Source organism: Apus apus, chromosome 15 (genome assembly GCF_020740795.1).
Source record: "Apus apus isolate bApuApu2 chromosome 15, bApuApu2.pri.cur, whole genome shotgun sequence".
Classification (NCBI taxonomy): Eukaryota; Metazoa; Chordata; class Aves; order Apodiformes; family Apodidae; genus Apus; species Apus apus.
The window spans coordinates 2,641,977-2,666,719 of NC_067296.1; the positions used below are offsets into that span (position 1 = coordinate 2,641,977).

The 24,743-nt window shown below is 49.3% G+C and overlaps 1 protein-coding gene across 1 annotated transcript in view; it reads right to left on the reverse strand.

The window, feature by feature from the left end:
• TOX2 (TOX high mobility group box family member 2) overlaps positions 1–24,743 on the reverse strand; it is a 147,353-nt gene that overhangs the window by 14,159 nt on the left and 108,451 nt on the right. The window contains exons 4-5 of the mRNA XM_051633513.1: positions 9,647–9,886; positions 6,809–7,036 (exon numbers count right to left, since the gene is read on the reverse strand). Coding sequence (XP_051489473.1) covers positions 6,809–7,036; positions 9,647–9,886 — 468 coding nt within the window. The remainder of the gene's footprint in view (positions 1–6,808; positions 7,037–9,646; positions 9,887–24,743) is intronic.

Consider the following 24,743-nt stretch of genomic DNA (forward strand, 5'->3'; position numbering starts at 1 on the left):
GAGTTCGGGGTGTTTTCCTTCAAAGCAGAGATAGGACTTCAGGAGAGGAGAGATGGAGAGTGAAGCAAAGGGCTCCAGGAGAAGGACTTGGATCATTTAGCCAGCAGAGAAGACCAAGAGGAGCCAGAGCCCCCAAAGAAGGAAGCAATGAGCAAACCTCTGCATCCACTGCAGGTGGGAGAAGAGGCAACAGCCTTGAGTCGTAGCAAGGGAGATGTCGGCTGAGCAGGAGGAAAACATTCCTAACAGGAAGGATAATTAAGCAGGGGGAGAGATTGCCTGGGGAGATGGGTAATCTCCACCACTGAAGGTTTAAGAGCAGATTAGGCACACGTCCATCAAGAATGGCTTAAGCAGAGATGATCCCAACTTCGGGCAGCAGTATGGTCTGGTTGACCTCTTCAGTCCCTCCTTGCCCTCTTTTCTATGACCCCATGAAAGGGTTGGTTTTTTTCACCCCCAAGTCTGTAACTTTGGATTTTATCCTGCTCTTAAATCTGGAGGGTTTTTCTTGTAACTATGATACACTTTCCTTCAAGATATCTCTTGGGATCATCATAACTCAGGGCTAATTCATAAGATGGCAGGAAAGCACCTCCTCCCTGCACCACCTAGTGCTGATGGCCACACCACCCTGGTCTTTGCTTAGGGCCTCCACAGAGCCATCAGAAATGCAAAGAGCAAACATGGCCACAGCATCTTATTCCCTCCCAACTCCTCCTCACCTCCTCACACCCTCCTCCTCCCCTCTTGGGTAAGGCTGAATCTGTCCCTCCAACCATTAAAGCCATCTAACCCAAGCTACGTGTACTGTGTAAATCCCAGCAACACCTCCTTCAGTCTGGTGGCTCTAGTCTGGATTGCCAAGTCCTGAGGACAACAAGCTCAGACACAGGAGGTAGCTGTGGATGATGCCTATCATGAGGTTGGTGGTTAAGTGGTGCTCCAGTTCCCTCCAAGCTCTCCCAGCTATGGCATGGGAGCTGCTGGGCATTGGCTATCCCTGAGGACACCTACATGGAAGGCTCTGGCAAAGGGAAGGCTCTGGTTTCAGGAGAGCTCCTTCTTCATCCTGCTGGAGATAGAGTGTTGTCAGCAGTCCTTTGGAGAATGAATAGATAAACTTGTCATCAAGTGGCAAGTAGCATTGATTAAAGTGTTGTGAAAGAGTCCTGCTTCCCTCTGCCCTGACTTCACTGTGCCACCTGGATCTAAGTCACCTGTTGCTCCATGTGAGGACACAGGTATTCCCAGGACAGCCCACAGAAAACTCCAAAACAAGGTAGATGAGGAGGGTGACAAATCCAACCCCTAACCTCCAGGGATGATGAAAAGCACACAACATGCACCTTCCACACTTCTGATTTTGCTCTCCAAGAAGAGAAGTCACACTCTTGGAGTTGCTTCTAAGAGCAGTTCTGCCCCTTCACATCTTCCTGGTCATTATCTTGGTCTCCACCAGATTTCTCTTGAAAACCTTGTTTGGGATTGGTGCTTTCATCCTTCTCTGGTACGTGGTTTTCCTTGACACTCAGAAGATGCTGAAACAACTGGTTGGACCCTTCCAGCCTCTCACTGCAGGGCTTTGGGGCAGCAGCAGAGAACTGCAACCAGTGGTGGTTCCACCACTGACAGTTCTGCACCGTGTTGGAATCGGGCAGTTTGCTGCTGTACAGCTGGCCTGAGATGTCCCTGTCCCACCTCAAACACATGCAGTGTCCTGTCACCAGGTGATGTAACAGGTTGAGTGAGCAGATGGATCTGATTAGGTGGCTGATCTATTGTTTTCTGCTGGGTGAGTCATTTTTCAGCTGGGTAATTGATGCCTGGAGTGTGAACACTGCATTTGTATGGGAAAATCACACATGTATTTGCCTGTGGAGTCACTTGGTGTCACTGAGCCAGTCCTGGGGAAGCAGGTCCATTGTGAGCAAGGATTCCAGTGCCTTTGTGTCCCTATGAGTCCCCAGACTCATCAACTCAACTGGAAAAGCTAATTTTGTCCAACTTTGCTTCTACTCACCCAGGATGGGAAGCCCTGGTTTAGCCTGAGGTTCACTCAACTGATTGCTCAGAAACTTCCTAAAATCTCTACTTTGAGTTTCTGGGATCTGGGAAAAAAACAACCCAATGCTTTGAGACTGTAGTTGGATTTTGTAATTAAAATAAGCAGCTTCTAGAGAAGGGTTCCTCATGCTCCATCATCACCTGCCTCCAAACCAGTGTCCTTTTCCCCCAAAATCATAGAATCACAGACTGGTTTGGTTTGGAAGGGACCTTGAAATAATCTATTTCCAACCTCCTGCATGGGCAGGGACACCTCCCACCAGCCCAGGTTGCTCCAAGCCCCATCCAACCTGCCCTTCAACACTGCCAGGGATGGGGCAGCCACAGCTTCCCCGGGTAACCTGGGCCAGGCTCTCACCACCCTCACACTAAAGAATTTCCTCCTCATGTCTCACCTCAATGTCCCCTCTTCCACTTTGCAACCATCACCCTTTGTCCTCTCCCTCCCTGCCCTTGTCCCAAGTCCCTCCCCAGCTTTCCTGGAGCCCCTTCAGGCACTGGAAGGTGCTCTAAGGTCTCCCTGGAGCCTTCTCTTCTCCAGGCTGAACACCCCAACACTCAGCCTGTGTCAACCCCTTGGACCATCTTCTTGGCCTCCTCTCCACTAGCTTCAACAAAGGATAAAACCTTGCTAGTGAGTCCACAGAGTCTGCTCCAACTTAGTGCCCAAATTCTTCTAATTTCTGTCAAATCAGCAGTCCTGTTAAACCTCTCTGCTCTGTAGGATGGTCTGTACCTGCTAATGGAAAAAACCCAACACCCAGGGACAGGATTCTGGGAGCCTGGAGCAGGGACCCAGAGCTGCAGGTGGCTTGGTACAACAGGTAGCTCATTTGAGGAGGAAGGTTGAATTAGCATCTCACTTCCCACCAAAGTCTTTCTCTCCAGGAACAGCTGCTGAACTGTTTGCAAAGTTCAAAGAGGATGTGTGACTATTTTTTTCCCCTCCCTGAATCACATTCTCCAGATTCCCACGTAAGCTCCTTAGAAAAGGCCACACCAGCTGTTGAGGAACGAAGATTACAACATCCTGCTAATGCAGGGCTGGAGATACCTCAAGGTACTGTTATTTATTACTGTTACACCACAGGAACAGTATTTCTTACTGTGTGACCACACTGGAAGGGGTTAAAATGAGGAAGAAAACAGTGCTTTGCTGAACAGGTGTCCTTGAGCAGTACCCAAGGACACGGAGATTGCTAATCCTGTATTCCACAGCATGATCAAATCACCAGGCAACAGATATAAATAAAAAAAGGCAGGAAATAAGGAAATTTAGATACAAGTGTGTCAGAGGGAAAATGAAGATTCATTGTGAAGAGGCTGAGAAGAGAAGAAGGAACAAAATGACAAAGGCACAAATGATAAACCAGTAAGAACAAAAGAAGGGAGGGGTGGTGGGGGGGGGTGTGTGTGAAAAAAAAACCCTCTCTGTGAAATACATGTCTGTGACAGCAGCAGCCAAATCAAAGATGCTCTTAGATTATATGGTTTCTTGCATAATATGCATTCTGGTTTCCTCTCAGTGTTTGCCTTTCAGCTACTGAACAGGGAGAAAAAAACGAGTCTGAAATGGGACGTGAGCAACCTTTATTTTGCTTGTTTCATCAGGAGGAGAAAGCAAATTTGCTTTGTGGGAGCAGCAGCACCTGCTCAATGGCAAATAAATAGCTCCAGCTTTGATATTACAGTGCATATAATCATTAGAGGCACAAATGGCAGAGGGTTAACCCTCTGTGTGCTGGCCTGGGCCACCTGGGCAAGAGTTGGTGGCCGGTTTCTGCCTGTGGAAATGCTCCACATGGGTTGAGAGTAGTTAAGAGTGGGGCTGGAGAGGACACAGGAACCCCCCTCCCACCAACACTGGGCTTCTCTCACCCCCCCCAGCACCAGCATGGTGCCCATGCTCTGCAAAACTCCTCTGTGAAGGACGGAGCTGGCAGGAAGGGATGGTCCTGTGGGCACAGTGGGGCACAGGCTGGGGGGATTATGAGTCCAAAATGCCCTGGCTGAGGAGGGGTTTATCAGCCAGCTTGCTTGGAACTCCCTCCCTGGTCACTCCCAGCCTGTTCTTCCTCCAAGACATGAACTGAAACTCATCCAGGGCTGGGAAAACACTGTGCCCACTGGAACTGAAAGCTCAAGTTTGTAAGCTTCATCTGAAACAGAAATGGAAGTGATGTAGTTTCCTACAGCCCTCTGGAGGGGAAATGTCCCAGCCCCCCTGCACACCTGGGGGCTGCAAGAGATCCAGGTTGGTGACCACAGCCCAAACCAGATCCTATGCCTCAAATCCACCTTTTTTTTTTTTCTTATGGCAGCAAGAGGAGAGGCTTTCTTTAACCAAAACCTTGGTCAGAACGGAGCAAGAATGTCCCAGTTTGGCTCCTGCTTGCCTGCCTTGGCTGTGCTGGCTTTCCTTGGGTTGCCTTCTGCACCACTTTCTGCAGTGAGGAGGTGAAGATATCCAATCCCACTGCAGGCAGTGGAGCTAGGAACAGCACCCCAGGTGAAATATTTCCCTTTTCTACCTTTCCACCCTCCCCAGAGCACGATGCTCCTGCTCAGCAAGGAGCTGAACCACAGTCTGCTGCAGCCACATGGCAGCCTGGACTCAGCAGGCATTTTGGCCAGTGGTGGCATCACTGTGTGGCTGTCCTGCTTGCTCACTGGCCCCTCCTCAGATGTGCCATGAGAGTGTTTGGCATATGCTGCTAAACTTCATCCTGAAGGTGTGCATCATGTCCTGCAGTCCTGGGGAGAAAGGATCTGCAGGACAGCCAAGGCACTTGTTTTCAAAGATTAAAGTAATTTTTTTAATGCTTCTTCTTATTATTACTTTTTTCTTCCCTCCTTTTCCTTTTTTCCTTTCCATTCCTTATGAACCTAAACAGACTTGAGTGGGGATGCTGGCAGAGGAAAGCAAATGGGGACTAAATAAACTCTCTTCCAGCCAAATACTTGAAGAGTGAACGTGCCACATTGCACAAACCCACAGCATGATCCCAGAGCCAAAGATAAATAGTGTCCCTGCAGCAGAAGGCCCAGGCAGGGAGGTGGCTGTGGTGGGAGAGAAGTATCCAGCTGGAGACAAAGCCAGGAAGTTCATATTTAAGTATTCAGACAAGGCACAAATGACTTAATTAAATCAATTACAGAGGGAGAATTGGAGCCACTTAGAAAGCGTGTGTAAAGAGAAGGCAAGGCTGCAACTATCTCATAAAAGAGGAGAAGGGAGAGTTAGCAGGGAAGATAAAGGGGCTGGTTTAATCCCTGCTGTTAATGAAGAGCTGAACGTTTGCTCTGCGCTGAGCCCGGGTCACACCAGCACTTCCACTACATAAACCACACTCAGAGCTGAGCCCAGTGCTTGAGCTACAGAGGGATTTGTAACCAGACGAAGTATGGGAGAGGCAGATTGAGATGTTGGGAGGGATGAAAGAAGGAGAAAGAGGTGATATAAAAGCTTTTCCACTCTCCTGAAGCTTCCACACCTTGCACCGATGGCCCAAACCCTGACCTGCAGCTTCCCTGGCAGCAGGGCTGGGCTCAACCTCCTGCAGAGGGGGAGATCTTCCCCACTTCGTTCAGCAGGAGAAATTCCTGCATGATCCCCCAACCATCCATCCAAAGAGGAGAAAGGAAGGATCATGGACATTTCAAAGCAACACTTTGCACAGTGTGGAGACTCCAGATGAATCAGCTAAGGGGCTTTTGTCTCAGAAGGTGCCTTGCTCTTAGGCCCAGCTTGGCATGGGTTGGAAAACAGGGCTATTTCCTAGCATGACTTCCATTTAAATGACTTTTTTTTCCTCCCTGCTGCTCCCTTCCCAAATGTAGCTGCTGCAAAGGGTGCCATGGACACCCAAGGGGAGTAGGAGCCAGCCCAACGCTGGCAGCCAGGCTCTTGGAGAAAGACTAACAGGCTGAACATGTTAGGGTCCAGAGACACATCACACACTCTCAGATCTCCCTCTGCCTGATAAAAAGACATACTTGCTCCAGGAAGTGTTCTTGGGGGTTGTCTCCATAGGCCACAAGCAATTACAGGCATTTGTAACTGACTCAGCATCAAAAGAATAGCTCCAGCAGGACCCAGAAGCCTCTGTGTGAAGCAGACTGAACGTGGTTGACAGCTTCAGGGCAGGAAGGTTTCCTCTGTGAGGCCACTCCAGACATCTCCTTCCTAAGCTTTTAAAGCCTTAACATCCCCTTTGAGGCCAGTGATGTAGAGAGTTAATAGTTTTTAGCCCATTTGTCGTCACTCCTTGTAAGTAAACAAGCAAACGCAAACCCATCTCCCATCTAAGGCTGTAAAAAAACCCACCCCATGTCAGGGAAAGGCCACTGAAGTCTTTGCAAAGAGCTTATCAAGAATAATTAGTTGCCATAAAAAACCTGCTCTTCCCCAAGCAACAACAGAGAGTTTTTCTGAGAAAGAAAAGAGGTAGAAGCGCATCTTCCATCAGCCCCATCCCTGTTCTCCCTACCATGTGGGTCAGACTCTCCTTCCTTGGGGGGCAAAGATCTGGGGGAGGACAGCCCAGGGAGGTGTCCAAGGGCCAGGTCACATCACTATCACCCTGGCTTGGGGCTGGGAGGGTGGCACACATCCTGTTCAAGCCCTTGTCCACGCTCCCAAGGTGCTTGGGGAGGTGTGGACGCTCCCTGCCGTGGGAAACCACGTTCCAACAGTTGAAAGCAAAAGCAAAAAAACAGTCAAAAAAGATCAGCAACTCACTTGCTTTTGTTCTTCTCCCAAACTGTCCCACATTGATGCAACTATTTTTGATACATCTCCAAAGGTGGCATTGGGGTTTTGCCCTTTGATGGCTGCTTGTGTGTCTCTGAAGAACAGGGCGTAGGCTGACACGGGCTTCTGGGGCTCATTGGGATCCTTCTTTTTCTTCTTCTTTTGGCTTTTGGGCTTTTTGCCCAGGTCTGTTGATGGTCTTTTCTCTCCAGTAACCTGCAAAACCAAGAGGTGAAGCTTAGCAGTCAGCTGGGAGTAGCTGGATACGAGTCCCTGCTTTAGCTTGTTAGCAAAGGGGTCAGGAGAGGACAGGCAGAGGAAGGCAAGAGCCCTGGAGAATGTAGAGGATCATTTCACAAACTGCTGGTGGGTGCCTGAGCCCACCCCAGGTGTCTCCTCCTAGCTCAGTTTGTAGCTTGGGTTCACCCCTTGCTGCTCCAGTGGTCCCTGCTCCAAAGCTGGGGCTTTCCAGACACTCATCCTCCATCATCCCCTTGCCCCATCCTCCTCTACAGCATCACAAACTCACTCCCACCTTCTGGGACCACTCCCAACCCCTTGCTCCCCAGCCAGATCCCTTTAGGAGTCCATGAATTTTTCCAAACTCAGCTTCCACGTGTTTCAGATTTCCAGCCCAATAACCCCACTTTGGAAGCTGCTTCTCAGTCTCCCCCCTACCCAGGCAGGAGGGGTATGAGCACTGACCAGGCAGCACCAGCATCACATCAGCCATCACCCTGGGGCTACCCCAAATTGGTTCCACCCTGCTAGCAGGTATGGACTCTTATCCAGGAAAAAAAATACCCAGGGATTTAACTGTTTTCATCTTCTGTATTAAAGGCTTTGTGTGCTCTGCCCACTTGTAACAATGGGTCTGGCTCTGGCTGTACCCACACTCGTGGGAGGTGGAACCAAGGGAGCAGGACACAGGCAGCAGGAGTTGGTCCCTGTGGCTGCCCAGCACGAGCCACTGCCACCAGGCTGGGGGGTAAAGCAGCAAGGCTGGAGACAGGGATGCTTGCAGTGAGGGTAGAGCAGAAAGATCCCATGGCTGAGCCTCTGTTGGGATGCCCAGGGCAGCGTGTTGAACACATGGGCCTGCAGAAAGCTCTGTTGTGATGGGGAGCAAAGAAAAAGTCCCCAGGGAAGAACTTGGACATACACCAAAGCTCTCCAGGCATTAACTGTGCTCAGTGAAAGCTCACACTGCAGGGAAGCACCTGTAGCCTTATTTTTTAGTGCAGGAAACACTGAATAGACCAGAGGTTAAACACGGCAGAGAATAAAACTGTTTGTTGCCTGTTCTCTGCATCCTGGAGGGCAACCAGGATGTCAGCACCTCTGCCTGCTCCATCACCCAGTGCTCAGCCTCTGCTTGACTTCAGCAGCCCCTGCTCTACCAGGGCCACCAGCTAATTATGTTACCTAGAAAGTTGCCCAGTCTGTCACTTCGAGGTCTAATAAATAAAGAAAGAAAATCAATTGTCAGAGGTCTGAAACACCAAATCATTGTGAAAATTGTGCTGGAGCAAAGACCTCTTCTCCTGATGGATTTGATGGTCTGCTTGGAAATGCTGGGATTTAGGAGGCTTCACTTGAGCTGGCACAGGGAGGAGAGGGCAGTGATTCTCCTGTTCTCTGCTCAGCAGCTCTTGACTGGTCATTAAGTTCAGTATCAGAGCAGTGACATTTGCCAAACAGACCATTAGTGAAAGAGCAGAGAGAAACACACACACCACCCCGCCCCTCCCCCCCAAAAAAAGGCATTTAATTTAAAATTGCTCAATTGGGCTTGAATGGGAGGCCTGGAGGTGAAAGGCCAGCTAATTAGGAGGGAAAAAAAATGCATGACAGGGCTTCAGCCCATTAGCAAGTGAGATGGTATTTTAACTGACTGTAGCCCTGCTGGGCTCAGCGACGTGCTGTGGGGGGGACCTGCTCTCCTCATGGGCACTGACCAAGAGAAGCATCAGGAGCAGGCACAGCCACAGCTGGGACAATGGTTTCAGCTGGGACAACGGGGCTTGGGCAGCACCAAGGGGATTGCTGGAAAACAGAGGATGCCTGTAAGGCTGTCCAGAGCTGTCAGCTCCCAGGAGGGAGCAGAGAAGATCTTGCCTGGTCTTCCTTCCTTCTCTGGAGACTTTCAAGACCCACCTGGATGGGTTTCTGTGTGACTTGCCCTAGATTCTGTGGTGGTCCTGCTCTGTCAGGGGGTTGTACTTGATGATCTCCAGAGGCCCCTTCCAATCCTTAACGTTCTGTGATTCTGTGATTCCGGGGATTTACCAGGCAGGACACAACATGGCATGAGACAACAGCCCAGCCCTGGACTGCAGAAGTTGCTTTAGCAACCTAAGCCATGTTCATGGCTAAAGGCAAGATCTGGAAAGCCAGCTCCTTGCTGTCCCAGGGCAACTGCATTTATTCGTTAGGAAGCCACGTCAGGTGAGCTCATTTGCATTCTACCCTGCATTACTTTCCTTCCCTGTTTTAGTTTCCTCTACCTGCCATGAGAAATTTCATTTTGCACCCAAGCATTTGCAAAACCTTAGCCCTGAACCTGCTTCACTCCCCAAAACCCCCATCAGAGGAAACTCTGCAGCCTGATGGACCGGACCTGGTGAACCCTGGAGAGAAAAGCTCAACTCTCCTTGCCAGACTTGCTGCTGGCCTGCTGGCCTGCACCTCATCCTACGTTGGAAACAATCTCTCCATCCTACATGGATGGACCAAAAGTCTGTGCTCTTATTTAGCACAATTCACCCCTCACTGACAAACTGCCCTTTTCTTGCCCTTTGTTAAAACGGGAGCGACCGCGCGCACCTTATAGTGTGATTCTGTCTCCTCTTCCTGAGTGGAGCTGGAGGGAGATGGTGTAGCTGACTTGCTTCCTGGGGGTGATGGGGATCCGTGGGTAACTCCACTCCTCATCCCCATCTGAGAGATCAGCTGTGACTGGCTGAGAGCACTCATGGGGCCGGCCAACATCCCGGGGCGGCTGAGCAGGGGCACTTGGCGGCTGGACTCGTAGGACGTGGCATCCGAGTGGACCATCTCCTGGATCTGAGTTAGGTGGTTTGTAAAAAAAAAACAACAACAAACAACGGTCATTTATTTATCTGTTTATCAGGCTGTTAAAGCACTTGATGAGGAGCTCTTAAAGTTGAACTGATTGAAATTTATCCAACACATCCAGTCGAGTCTTCCTCGTGTCCCCTTCCAAACAAGCGAAGGAGAAGAAAGCAGAGCTGTGCACCCAAGGCTCTGCTCCTGCCACCCCCCTGCCCAAGGATGCCAGGTTGGGTTTGTGCACTGGTCTGTGTGTCCAGGAGGTGCCCCCTGCCTGCCTCAGGGACCAGTGGTGTCTGGTACTTACCAGGAGGCTGAAAGCAAAGTTCAGAAATGGGTCATTTTTGGCCAAGTGATGGCAAGAAGTGAGGACGTTGCAACGTCCCAAGAGTTTCTGGGGCCAAGCCTTGCTGAGGCAGATGTGAGGCCATTGCTGAGCACTGACATGGGTTGTGCCAGGGTTTTTGGGGACATCCAGCCCTGGTACATCAGCGATGCAGCCATAGATTCCAAACATGCTTCTGAGCAGTGCTGGCTAACTGCACAGAGTGAAAAATGTCTGTGTGTCTGAGTTCATGAAGGTACCACAACCAACTCTCCTGCATCATCCGTACAGGTGTCAGGTGGCTATTGCCAATCAGCACAAAAGCAGTCAGTGGAAGACCCAGGTCCCCAATCCCATCACCTCACTCTGCCCAAAGCTGTGGCACTGCCATCAAGCCAGGGCTCCTCAAACCCCAGGGGCAGCCAGCACTCCAGGGTGCCCCAAGATGGACCCAACGCATGGGGACAAGCTCTGCTGGTGGCCACCACCTCATTCCAACTCCTCCCCAGGGGGTGACTCTTCTGATCCCACTTGAAATGAATGTAGCAGAATGTCCAGACAAGGGCAAAGAAAATGATGGGCTGCCTGCTCGGATTTCCCAGGGGGGGAAGGAACCAGAAGCAATGCACGTGTGTGCATGAAGGAGAGGTGAGAGAGGTGGCTGCATCATGGAGTCATTCTCAGAAATGCAGAGCTTCCTAATGGCTATTTATCTCATAACATGAGAGTGAGGGGACATCTGATGGGCCTCAAAGGTGACTAGTCACCCACGGCTGCAGGGACACAAGGACATGGCCCGGGCCACAAGCCCAGGTGTTGCCTCCTGAGGCTGCTGAGCCCAACAGGCCCAACAGATTCAGAAGAAAAATGAAACACATTTAATACTGCCAGTAAGAAATGTTGGGTGCTGCATTAGACAAAGTAAAATGATCTTGTGCAGTGTAGATCCCCCCGAGTCATGGCATAAACCAAGGTTCAAGTGGTTGGGTCCAGCAGGAGCAGAAACAACCCCCTGCCTTGGCCAAGGAGGGAAGAGATGGGGACAAACCTGGACATGCTGTAGGTGCACTGAGGGTTTTGGGGCTGCCCTGCAGCCTGCTGAGCCAAGAGCCCATTTCCAGTTTGCACCATTTTCCCTGAAAACCCCTTTTTCACCTCAGGGTCCATCCCTGCCACCTCCTGGCAGCCCCGAGAGCAGAGCACAGCCACAGAGGAAGCCAGCAAGAGAGAGAGAGAGAGCAAACCCTGCCTGAAACATTTTCCAGAGTTGTTGTTTTTTTTCCTTTTATATTAATCTGATTAATGTTAACATGAGTTTAAAGACCCAGGCTTTATTTATTAGCAATCTGCATTTCTGATAAGCCCACCGAGGTGTGATCGCTCATTACCCAGGCAGATCTGCCAACTCCATTAGCAGCACAGACAAAAAGAAACCCAGGGAAGACCTGAAAGGGCTCAGGAGGCTTCAGAGGAAATAAATCCAAACTCAAGACCAGATTTACTCCTGCAGGTCAGGAATCAAGAGCTTGACACAACACCCGGCAGCACCTTCTGCTCTCCTTGGGAGTAACCATCAGTCGAGGAGTGTGTGTCAGGGGAACAGATTTTCCTAGATCTGCCCTTTTTCTGCATCAAAGTGCAAAGATTTAACCCACAGGAAGAAAAGAATTTGCATTTCAACTGCATGAGGAGCCTGATCGACTTAGGGACCAGGCTGAATTGCTGTCCTCTGTGTCTAGTGGCAAGGAAACACCAGCACACAGGGACAGCAGGGGCAGCTTTGCTCCCTCTGGAGCTGAAAAGAACTCACTGCTGCTTGAATGTGCCAAGTTTTCTGTGTCCTTCAAACCTCCCCTAAAACCTATTGCAGGGGTCTGGCCTCTCTTTACCATGCCAGGAAATCCTGGCCAAAAAGGCATTGAGGATGTGCACGTTGCATCCAAGCAAGCTGGGGCTTGGGCAGCACAGGAGGCATCACAGAGCCAATTTTGGCATTTTTTCAACCAAATTTGCAGATGTTTTGGGAATGGCCAAGGGTGAGAGGGGCAACAAAAGGGAGCCTGCAAGGTGGAAAGACAGAGCAGCTCCCATCTGCTGGGGGAGCAGCAAGCTCCTTCCCAAAATTCCAGTGCTAAACGTACATTTGTCTTGGATTGAGTCAGCTTAATCCAGAGCTTTCATGTTGGAGAAGATCTGCTAAGGAAAAGAATAATTTCTTGCCCTTATTTGAAATTTAAATGAAGAAAAAGTTTAGAAGATGGGTGCTTAAGAAATGGGGAAAGCCATGAAACGTGGCTCATAAAAAAGAACGTTAAGATTTCAAAGAGCTGGTTCCCACTTGCAGCCATGACAGTCTCCTGGGGAAACACTGGATTAAGATAATTTTTTGGTTGAAACTTTGATTACGTGGCCAACAGGCCACAACGGCTCCGTTTAAGCCATTAAATATGTAATCATACACTTTTTCTTTCCAGTGCCTGTTATTTATGCATCAGAGCAGAACACGTCCAGGAGTGCAATTATGGATATTGGACACGTGCTGCAAATGCTTATGAAAATGTGTAGGAAAAAAACCCCCCCTGAAACCTGAGCCCCAGCTCACAGAATCCATGCAGAAACCTCCTGCTGACAGCAACCCAACCACAGCCCTCTCTCAAAGTGGAGACACTGGTATTTTTCCTGGGATATCCCCCTCCCCAAGGACATCTCAGCCCAGAGGCCTCGTCCCAAGCAGCTATTTCTTTACATCACTAAAACCTGGTGTTTTGACTTGAAAGCTTTGCTGAATATTGCTGGTTCTGCCCCCTTCCCTCCCTCTCCCAGGTCTCCATCTCCTCCTACCCTGGCGAGGAGGTTTTGCAGAAGGACATGTGTGACCATGCTCCCCATGTGGAACCCTACACACCACTGTTTGGAGGGGCAGGATCTGATCCCACCATTTGCCACTCACTAAATTTCTCTCTACTTCCTTTTTCTTTTTAAATAACAATAAAATGCTGGAACAACACACCAGGCTGCCACCTCCCCTGGCTCCCAATCCCCTCCAAACTGGAGTGGGTGAGGGGTGGAAAAGCCATTTTCCACCAGCTAGTTCAGGGGCCTTAGTGGTGCACCCAAAGTAGATTATATCACCCCCCCAAGAAAGACCCAAGGAAAGAGAAACCCAGGAGCAGGATTCAGGGATGTTCCCCTGCAGCAAACGGCCTCATTAGGCAAGTAAATAATGAATGAAACTGAGATGAGGCAAAGCAAAGGTGCAAGGGCCTTGTAGGACATAACCCTTGTGGGATGTGACCCTGTGGGAATGGAACTCCTGTGGGATGTGACCCCTGGGAGATGTAACTGCCTCATCTAAGCTGTGCTCCTACCTAGAAAGGTTGGACCAGATGGTCTTGAGGGTCCCTTCATTCTGACTCAAATCAGGACACTGGCATTCTGTGTGGCTCCTGTGGGATGTAACCCCTGGGAGATGTAAATCCTGTGGGATGTAGCTCCTAAAGAAAGTGACCCCTGTGGGATGCAACCCCTGCTGCAGGCATCCAGGGGCTGCATCCCTCTGCAGAGCATCCAGCATCCACACCAAGCCTGATTCCATAACTGCCTTGCCAACATAATTAGCTCCACCAGAAGGAGAAGCCACTCCAAGAGCCGGGTCAGGTCCCATCTCCATCCCAGGCATCCAGAGCTTGCTGCAAGGTGTTGCAAAAGGCTCAGGATGTGTTTGCAGCCTCCACTGAAAAGATGTTTTGCATCTCAGAGGAAACATGAGTGAAATGTGATGTAGTCATAGCTAAAGTAATTAAGTGCATCTTACTTAGCAGATTCCCAAAGGCTGTGATAACTCAAAGACAGCTTCTTTTCTCCCACGGTATTTCAATTTTTTAAATGAATATGCATATCAGGCCTATGAATGCTCCAGCTGATTCTGAGAAGGGGAGAAAAACTGGCTGACAAACAGCACATGCTCCATGCTCCTTGTTTCTGGGGAGAAGGGTAACCCAGCAAGGGTGACAAAACGCCACAAAAAGAGCCTGACTGGGAACTCGGGTGCTCTGCAAGCAAAGATGCATTCTGAAACACGTCAGGTGGAGCCTCAAGTTCACTGTCCCAACAAATTAATACAGAAAAGGCAGCTCTTTCCAGCAGTACAGGCTATGGCACTGGCAGCAGACCTGGGGCTGGTCCCAGCTCTGGCAGGGTGGTTGCTGCTATTGAGTGTCCTCTCCTGCAAAACCCTAATTCCCAGCTGAAGCCTTAAGGCAGGTCCCAACCCTGTAACCACCTTCTGCCTTTGCTCTGCGTGGGGTTCTTCTCCTCCTCCTCCTGTAGTGACAGGACAAGGGGTGATGGTTTTAAACTGAAAGAGAGGAGATTTAGAGTAGGTATTAGGAAGATATTTTTTATACTGAGGGTGGTGAGACACTGCCCCAGGTTGCCCAGAGAGGTGGTAGAAGCTCCATCCCTAGAAACATTCCAGGTCAGGTTGGGTGAGGCTGTGAGCAGCGTGGTCTAGTTTGAAGATGTTTCTGCTCACTGCAGGAGGGTTGGACTGGGTGACCATTAAAGGTCCCTTCCCACCCAAACTATTCCATAATCCTGTGACTACCTATGATCCTATGAGCCACCTTTCCTGGGGCTATTTCATGGGGGTGGGCTGAGCTGAGCTGCCAGACCCTTCCCTGGCTGGGGTCTTCCTCCCAGGACGAGGGGAACAGCTATTCCATGGGCAGCCACCATGCCCAGAGGCAGCACAGCTTCCCTCTCCTTAGGTTTATTCCCAAGAACAAGCCATTACAATCACAATCAACCAGGGAGAGAAATTATCTGCTGAACAGCTTTGAAGCAAAGTTTTCCCAGCAGGCTCTCCCTGCATTGAAGCTTAAACACAAACGCATCATCGTAGCTGAAATGCTTAAAGATGATTTACTTAAAAAAAAGAGGGAGAGGAGGAGGAGGAGAGAGAGAAGCTGATAAGAAAATATATCCCCAATTACCACCCCTCCTCTTCCTGATTTGTAACTGCTCCTAATAAACTTTCATGGTCTACGTAAAAGGCTTTAGTGCAGTGACAAATTTCTGCTGGAATTTGAGATGTCTTGTTCAGAGTAATAGGGATCTCACACAGGTGCCCAGCTGCTATTGTAAAATCAGTAAGCATTTAATTGAAACAAATGACTATAATAATAGTACATTATCCCTGCAGGCTCATAGCCATAACAGTTTTAATTATTGAGTTAAGAATCAAACTAATTTATCCTTTAAAGTAACAGCCACATCTTCGGTTCCACCGATCATCCTATTAGGAACACGAGGGGAACAGTAGGAAAGGGTTTAAAAAGGAAAGGATTAAATTTTGTAGGAGTAGGGGATGTTATGTGGCAGAGGTTTTCTGTATGCAGTGGGGTTCCCAGCCATGGTTGCCATTCCTTGGGACAAACCTAGCTCCAGAATGCTCTTGTTCCCCAGAGGGACTGAGCAACCAGGTCCCAGGGATCCACTTGCCATGGGGAGACTTTGCTGGCAGCAGCACAGGGGCCCGTGGGAACTGGTGCTACTGGTTGTTGAGCACTATATTGAAACTGCAGCTTTTCTTCATCAAACCCAGTGCAAAAGAAAGGTGTTACAGCCTCAAGCTGGCAAGCGTGCTCTGCCTTCAGAACCAGGCAACAGATAGAAAGAATCATGGAATGATTTGGGTTGGAAGGGACCTTAAAGATCATCTAGTCCCAACCCCCTGCATGGGCAGGGACACCTCCCACCAGCCCAGGCTGCTCCAAGCCCCATCCAACCTGCCCTTCAACACTGCCAGGGCTGGGGCAGCCACAGCTTCCCTGGGCAACATGATTTCAGAAGAGGATTTCTGAGACACAGCCATGTCCTAGGGCAGCTCTGAAGGCAAAGCTCTCCCGGGCCTTCTCATTTTCATCCAAGCGGCGCTGACACAGGGGATGTGACCCATGACTGTGGGCCATGGGAATGGCAGGAGGGAAGACAGAGTGGGACAGAGCCAGGGTGGCTGTGGGAAGGCAGCAGGCAGAGGGCAGGGCTGCCACTGCCCCTCACCCTGCCCGCTGCGGTGCAAAGCCTGCCCTGGCACACGGATTCCCTGGATACATCACCCAGGGGTGATCCTGGGAACAAGACCAACGTGCAGCCCCCCTGGCCAGCTCTGCTGCCAGACTGGAGGGCTCTCACCAGACTGTCCTTCACCAAAGCACTTGCAGACCATAACCAAACCCCTCTCACTGTGGCCAAAGGCACTGAGCAGTCCTCTGCACTCCTTCCAAGCTTCCCATCCTGCTCTTTCCTCCTGATGCCTTTTTGAAATCCACCGACCACCAGAGAGAAGCACAGCTCTTCCCTACAAGTCCCATCCCTTTTCCAGAGCCATCACCTCTAAGAAGAAGAGTCCTCACCTTGAAAAATTGTTTTTTTGCAGGTGAGACAACACTGATTCTCCAAAGGCACATTCATCACTGGGATCAGCTCTGCATCTCTGTCTTCTGCCACTTGCCTACTCACTGTGTCATCTACAAACCTCACTGGCAATTATTTAATGCTTCCTTTGGTAAAAATATGACAAACTCTGGGAAGACAGAGTGACAAGCTCACCCATCAAACCCTTGCAATGTTGACTTTGTATTCTTCAACTTTCTCAAAACACTTTATGCTTCCAAGCCAAATGTCTTGCAGATGTCTAAGTCTATTCTGTTAACACTGTTACCTTTGTCACCCAAACCTGTAATCTCATCAAAAAAGATATCAACTTAGTTTGACAAGATTTGTTTTCCATCAGCCCCTGTTGATTGGCATTAATTATATTACCTTCCCTTAATTCTTGATTAATTGAGGCCTGGATCTGCCACTCCATTATTTTGCTGAGGATTGATGACAGACTGACAGGTCTGTAATTACCAGGGCTGTTCTGTTTCCCTTTTTAAGTATTTGCAAATTAGCTCTTTTCTAGTCCTCCAGTGCTTCCCCAATATTCCAAGAATTACTAAACCCCAGCATTAGCAGCACCCAGAGCTCCTCAGTCAGCTGTTTCATACCAGATGCAGACAAGCCTGATGACTTAGAGAAGGATTGGAGCAGACATAGGAGAAAAGAAGGTTTTACAGCCTGCTTTAAATGCTACATAATTTGAAATCCCAACCTTTCTAATTAATATTGGTAGCTTCAAATGCAATGTTTGGAACATGAAGCTTCTCCATAAAGCCACAGAGCTGACCCCAGACAAGGCTCCCAGGGCTTCACCAGAAGGCTGTGCTGCCATTCAGAGAGACCCAGACAGGCTGGAGACTTGGGCGGGGAAAAACCTGATGAAGTTCAACAAGGGCAAGTGTAGAGTTTTGCATTTGGGGAAGAAAAATGCCATGTACCAGCACAGGTTGGGGGCTGAGCTGCTGGAGAGCAGTGTGGGTGAAAGGGATCTGGGGGTCCTGGTGGACAGGAGGATGACCATGAGCCAGCAATGTGCCCTTGTGGCCAAGAAGGCCAATGGCATCCTGGGGTGTATTAGAAAGGGGGTGGTTAGTAGGTCAAGAGAGGTTCTCCTGCCCCTCTATTCTGCATTGGTGAGGCCACATCTGGAGTATTGTGTCCAGTTCTGGGCCCCTCAGTTCCAGAAGGACAGGGAAGTGCTGGAAAGAGTCCAGGGCAGAGCCACAAAGATGATTAAGGGAGTGGAACATCTCCCTGATGAGGAAAGGCTGAGGGAGCTGGGTCTCTTTAGTTTGGAGAAGAGGAGACTGAGGGGTGACCTCATCTGTGTTTATAAATACATAAAGGGTGAGTGTCAAGAAGATGGAGTTAAGCTTTTCTCAGTGATGACCAGTGATAGGACAAGGAGTAATGGATACAAATTGGATCATAGGAGGTTTAAGGTGAATATCAGAAAAAAATTTTTTCCTGTGAGAGTGACAGAGCCCTGGGCCAGGCTGCCCAGAGAGGCTGTGGAGTCTCCTTCACTGGAGACATTCAAAACCCGCCTGGACGCCTTCCTGTGTGATGTGCTCTGGGTGACCCTGCTCTGGCAGGGGGGTTGGACTAGATGATCTTTTGAGGTCCCTTCCAACCCCTAGGATTCTAGGATTCTATGATTCTATGATTCTCCTAGACCTGAGGAAAGGATTAACCCTGCTGCTTGCATTGGAGGTGCTTGGAATGACTTGAGATGGATCCTGCAGGAGAGCTGCAGGAGCAGCCAAGACTGGTGATGGGACAGCTTCTGGGCACGAGGAGCTCAGAATTCTCCTTTTCCATCAGACGTGGTTCCTCTGAGGGGGGTTCCCTTCACTGCAGTGTGATGTGCTGCTCTGGGGAATGGCCAGGTTGGAGGTTTAAATCACCCATCCCCAAAAATCCCTCGCTGTTGGCCAGAGCAGGGCACCACGGTGTGACAGAGCTACACACAACAGCTGAATTTCTCTCTGCTGACTATTTTCCAGGTATTTTGCCTCCTCTCCAGGAGCAACACTGAGTCCTAGGAGAAGTCGAAGGAGGAAGCAAAGCACCCGCTGTGACTATTCCTGCAGGGAGCAGGAGAGGGCTGGCACACATCACTCCCCAAATCTGCTCTCCCGAGGTCAGGGATGAGCAGAAAGGTCCAGAAAAACACAAGCCAAGTCCTGGACTGTGCATCCATCTGGAGAAGGAGGGATTGCCCCAGTCGCAGGGAAGCAGCTGAGCTGCCTGTGCACTCCCTTGGTGTTCCTGCAGCTCTCAGCTGGAGAACACTCTGTAAATAACATATTCAATAAACTCCAGGGGTTTTTTTAAAGTACATTAATTTACAGAGAGAGAACAAGCCTGATAATTCAGTGAACGTGTTTGCAAATAATCTGTTCCATTAATTTCCAGCATGTTTTCTGAATACATTATTCAGCGATTTTGTAAGAACCATTTGTAGATGAAGGCAATTGCTGCTCATCCAGGCATGACAACAACCAGGTCCCAAAAACTGGGGCTAGAATTCCCCTGGATCAGACAGCAGGAGGTAATTAAACAGCACCAGACCCTGAGCCCCCCCAGCCGATCCACGGGAGGTATAAAACTTAATAAAATTACCACATCTGCTTCATGGGTGTTGGCAAGAGGAGGAAAGCCAGTGAGAACCAGCTCCAGAGGGGACAAGATGAGAAGGGAGCAGGTGAGAAATATCTGCAGGGGTAGAGGTGTAGGGACCGGGGGTGCTGAGATGATCCGGGGGTGCTGAGATGATCCTGGGGGCAGGAAGGGTCTGCACCAATCCTGAAGAGCCCCCCAGAACAATTTCCTACTCTGGATTTCTGTCTCTGCACTTGAGATGGCTGGAGGAGCAGCCAAACTGCCTCGGGGAGTACCTTGGTTGCATTATATGGGTCTAACAGTGAGGTAAAGCTGGAGGAAAACCTCTCCAGTGTGAGAGCTGCTTATACTTCAGGTTTTCTTTCATTTTCAGTGTCCACTTTTTAATCCCAAGGATACTGCTGTGGAAACGGATTCAGAAGCCAACATTAAAACCTTCTACAAATGATCCCCATAGTGGGACTTGCTGTGTGCTTCTCAGGGCTGGGATGACAGTGCAGCTATTATGTGGGGCTACAGGGGGGCCTGAGTCCCCTCTGAACATGGATCTGATCCTGAGTTGTGTGCTCCAAGGGACCATCAGCTGCCCAGCAAAGCCATCCTGCAGGTCAAAGTCTTTGAGGCAGGCAATAAGATTCCCAAGAAGCAGGATTATGGTTTCAAGCATGGGGAGTTGAGAAGTCCTTGATTTCTTAACAACAGTTAAAAAACTTCGTGTAGGATCAAGATTCCTCTCATACTAAATCCCACACTAAACCCAAACCACAAAGCTGTTGTAGCTAAGAAGAAAATTAGGTCTATCCATAAAGCAGGACACCCAGCCAGCTCACCTACTGCTCTACATCCCACTCCTCCATCCACCCTCCCACCCTCAGGCTGGACCTGCAGCCACCTTGGCCCCATCATCTCCCAGGGTATTTCTTGGCCCCTCCCTGCTCTCTCCTGCAGCTTATTGACACCTTTCTGCACACTCCAGGTCACTTTGGCTTATGTCTCTCCTGGCTCTTCTCAGACATTTCAGATATTGCATTCACATAAAGCAATAGGCTCAAAGGTAATGACAGGCCTCCAAGTTTTATTGCATGGAGATTAAAGGAGCAAAAAAAACCCCTTAAGTTTAGAACACAACAGGAAAATGGGGGGACTGCATAGAAGAATCATCCCTGTGGGATTAAGCCCTGTGAATGAATTTTGAAAGCTTTTTTATTATTATTATTGCAAAGTTGAACAGCTTGCTTTTCAAGAACTGTAAGAAATGCCTGTGGCATCAAAAAGATATGATCCCTTAGGTGTTGATACCACATCTGTGCAGACCCCACATCACTTCTCTCCCACATCTGCCATGAGCTGTCCCCTTTTTGTCCCCCCACCTCCACATCCCCCTGTGGCCAGATATGGCTGGGATTATTGTGTTGGTTTGTAAGAAGTGTTTCATAAGAGTCTCCTGTTACTAGGAACATCCAGGGGAGAAGGGTGGTTCTGTGGCTGAATATTTGCTGGGAAACTCTTTGAGTGTAAAAATCCAGCTCTGCCAGAGCCATCTGAGACAAGGAACTGCACTGAGGGGCTGGAGTGTGTCCAGAGAAGGACAAAGGAGCTGGGGAAGGGTCTGGAGCACAATTCCTAGGAGGAGAGGCTGAAGGGTGGGGATGTTCAGCCTGGAGAAATGGAGGCTGAGGAGAAACCTTCTAGATCTCTTCAACTGCCTGACAGAAGGTTGGAGTGAAGGGCAGTTGGTCTCTTCTCCCAAGGACAAGAGGAAACAGCCTCAAGTTGTACCAGGAGAGGCTCAGGTTGACTATTAGGAACAGACAGCAGTGGGTGGAGTCCTCATCCCTGGAGTTCTTTAAAAGTCATGTAGATGTGGTGCTGAGGGACATGGTTTAGTGGTGGCCTTGGCAGTGCCAGGTTGATGGTTGGACTTGGTGATCTTAAAGGTCTTTTCCAACCAAAAGGATTCTATGATTCTATCTCCTGCACACCAGTTCCCAAGAGCAAAGTGATGATCAGGGCACTGCCCTGCCCTGCAGAGGGCAACCCCCGAGCCCTGCCAGGTGTGCCATGACTGCTCTGCATCACACAGACCCTTACCAGAAGGCACAGTCATCTTGTCTTTAATTATAGGAAATGCTGAACACTTCTAAAATAGGTGCACAAAACCCAGATGGCTCTGTCTGTACAAAACTAATTGCAGGAGGGAACAGGGAAGAGAAACTTGAGCAGCGACTCCTGCCCCAGGAGCCAGATGCTGTAACTTGTGTTCTGACTCCTGACAACAACCATCCCTTCTCATAGCTTTGCCAGCTAATGTACCTGCAGATGTTATTCCAACATGAATTACAGAGATGTAAAAACCTCCCAGACATGCAGAATTAAAGCTATACAACTTCAGGAAGTGCCTTGATGATCTGCCTGCTACACTGCCTGAGCTGTGCAATACAGGGTATGGGACTCAGTGAGTTCAGGGGGACTGGTGAAAGAATATTCAGTCCAGCAGCAACTCTGTCCTCTTGGGCTTCCTCATGATAGAGAACAGACACCTGAGAGATTCCTTTTTTTCCTTCTAACAGCAAGACACCCCATTCCTGGAGGTGAAATATGCCACATTTAATGAGGCTTGGGTCTGCCCAAGACTGAATTGCCACAGTGACAAGTGTTCCTGCTGCCAGTCTTTATTTAACACATGCATAGTGGGGATTCAGGCCATCAAAACCACTTCCTTCCCTCCTAAAACATACAACCCCAAGTGGAAAACCAAGAGCAACACATGGCTCCATTAAAGGTTTGATTTTTTTTTCCTGCTGGGATGACGTGCTGGCACTGGGGAGCTTGATCAATGGAGTCCTGAGGTCCAATCAATAAGTGTCAAGGCCAAGGCAGTGCCTCACAGCCCTGCTCTCCATTCGTCAGCTTAAGGAACTCCACTCACCCCCAAGACCCAGGCACTAAACCAGCAATTAAGGTCCTAGGGGAAGTCTCCACTCTGGCTCAGTCCTGCTGGTGGCTCCTGGGACAACCCTGGATTTTTGGTGCTCCTGAGGGAGCTTAAAGAGTTTCCACCAGGAAGGGGCACCTCACCCTCGGAGCCAAGCTGTGCATGTCATGGATAGGGCAGGACTCACAGGCAACAGAAAACATTTCAATTAAGCTCTTTAAAAAAAGTGTTCACTTACTTAGTCTGACACACTGTGTCACCAAAAGGGTTTGGATGGTGTGCCACACTCAGCACCACGTTTGCATTTCCACCTGATCAGACATCAGGGACACGTGCCAAGCCCATGTTTACATTCCAGATCAAACAGCATATCCCAGAGATCTCATTAACCTGCCGACCTGGAATTAAACAAAACCAACTGGAAAGGAAGTGCTTCCCTCCCTGACGTGCACCCAGAGACACTTTCTGAGCTTGCCAGCCAAGCTCTGAACACGGGTGGCTTTGTGTAGGTGTAAGGATTTGCATTCCCTGGAATCCTTCCTGCTTGTTTTTTTTTTTCTGCCCAGGGAGTTTCAGCACCAGGGCTCAGGTTCTTCAAGAGCTGGGGCTGCCTCTATGTGTACAGACAGGCTGTGCAGCCAACCAGCATGGCAAGGGTGGTTGGTTGGGGGGCTCTACGAGAGGGGAGAGAGCACAGACAATATTCACCCCTTGGGGATTAGCATCTCCATGGAGGGTCACAAGGGACAGGGACCTCAGCTCTGCCTGCTCTGGAGGATGTTGCTGTCCCCTGGGCACCCCTGGAGCTGCAGGGCGAGCAGTGGGGACTGCACATCCCCCTCTGGTATAAGCAAAGGGGCCTGTCCCCCCCAGAAAAAAACCTACTTCATAAACACCAAAGAGAGAAAAAAACCTATTCCTGTGCTGCTCAAAAAAAAATTGCAACGACCTCAGCTCAAACCCTGGGGTTTAGACTGTTCTTTCTGAGCATCCTCGTTTCTTAAACAAAACCTTAAAGCTGCTTATAGGAGACGACTGCCAAAAACTTGTATCCCTTTCACAGGCTGGCTTTCCAGGAATAGACAAGATTTCCCAAGTAGCCAGAAGTGGATCAAAGAGGACAAGCCACAGCAGACAGACCTGGGAGAAGCTACAGCAGGATTCTGTGATCCAGACCGGTCGGGAGGGATTTGATCTCACTTGTCTCAGCTTCCCCAGCTGGAAATGCAAAAAAGCAATTACTGCAGAGCTGAGACAGGCAGACACAAGTGCTGTGTCATGACAGGCAAGATCTGAAAAGATCAGGCCATTCCACACCTGTAATTTCCTCTTCCTGAAATGCAGGAGACAAATATATTATCTGGGAAGAAAGGGTTATTTTTTCAATCGAAAATTAATTCACTGAATTCTGAATTAACATGTGGGATAATTAAAACCATCTTTCCAATGAATTTATTATAGGATATACAAAGCTAATTATAAATTCTCTGTTGCTTAATCCCTTGCAGTTTGCTAATGCAGCGTTGAAATCTCTTTGGCCACACTTGTTTAAATTATTCATTAGACACAGCAACAGTTGTGAACTGTAATTTAAATTGGCATCTCATGAATATTCAATTAACACAATAAACACTGGAATGTTTTACTGCACACTCCTCGATAGTTTGTGCTAGAGCTTTTGTTGACACATTTTTATTAACTCTTTATAAAGGTGTTACCTATTTATGTCACTGATTACAACGAGAATAAAAAGTCCCACTCATTAATATTTGTGTCGTGGGCTTAAGAGAGACAATGTAATTAGGCAAAGCTTCCAAAGTCAGAATTAATACCAGGTGGGTATCCTTTCCCTCCTGTTTGCCTCTGAACCCATGGGCTGGCACAATTTCAAAGCCTGGCACATCCACCCACGTTGCCACTCGGGCACTGCAGCTTCCCAGACTGTCCTGGCCAAACCCAGAGGTGATGCTGCTGGTGGGATGTCCCCAAATGATGCTCCACCAGGCACCCCACAGCCACCACTGGGCTGGCAGTGGCCACTGTGCAGGAGGCAGAAATGTAGAGATAAAGAGAACACCGGGTAAAAATCTGCTCTCTGGTCTCCAGGCTTTGGCCTGCCAAAATGAGGAGATAAAATGCAGCTGGAAATAAAAACCCCGTGTGTGGTGGCCTGACAGCACTTGGGGATGACTTACAGGCTTTTAATGGGGCTTTTTTAGCAGCAGCACTAAAAAATAATTATCAAGTGGCCCTATAATTCACTGTGGTTTTCTATTTTAAGACTGAAGTCTTTCATTGAAAGGCAAGGTCCTGCTCTGAGATGAGACTCTGCATCTGCAGCTTCTCAGCAGCACCACACAACGTGGGCTTCATTCAGAAATTCAAGTATTTCCTCCCCTCATGCCACCAACTGCCAGCCTTGCCAGCAGGGCTGGTGATACGAGGCTGAAGGTAGCAGAGACTTGGTAGCAGAGCTTCAGCATCCCACGGGGCTGGGAAGTGTTCCCTGCAAAGGCTCAGGG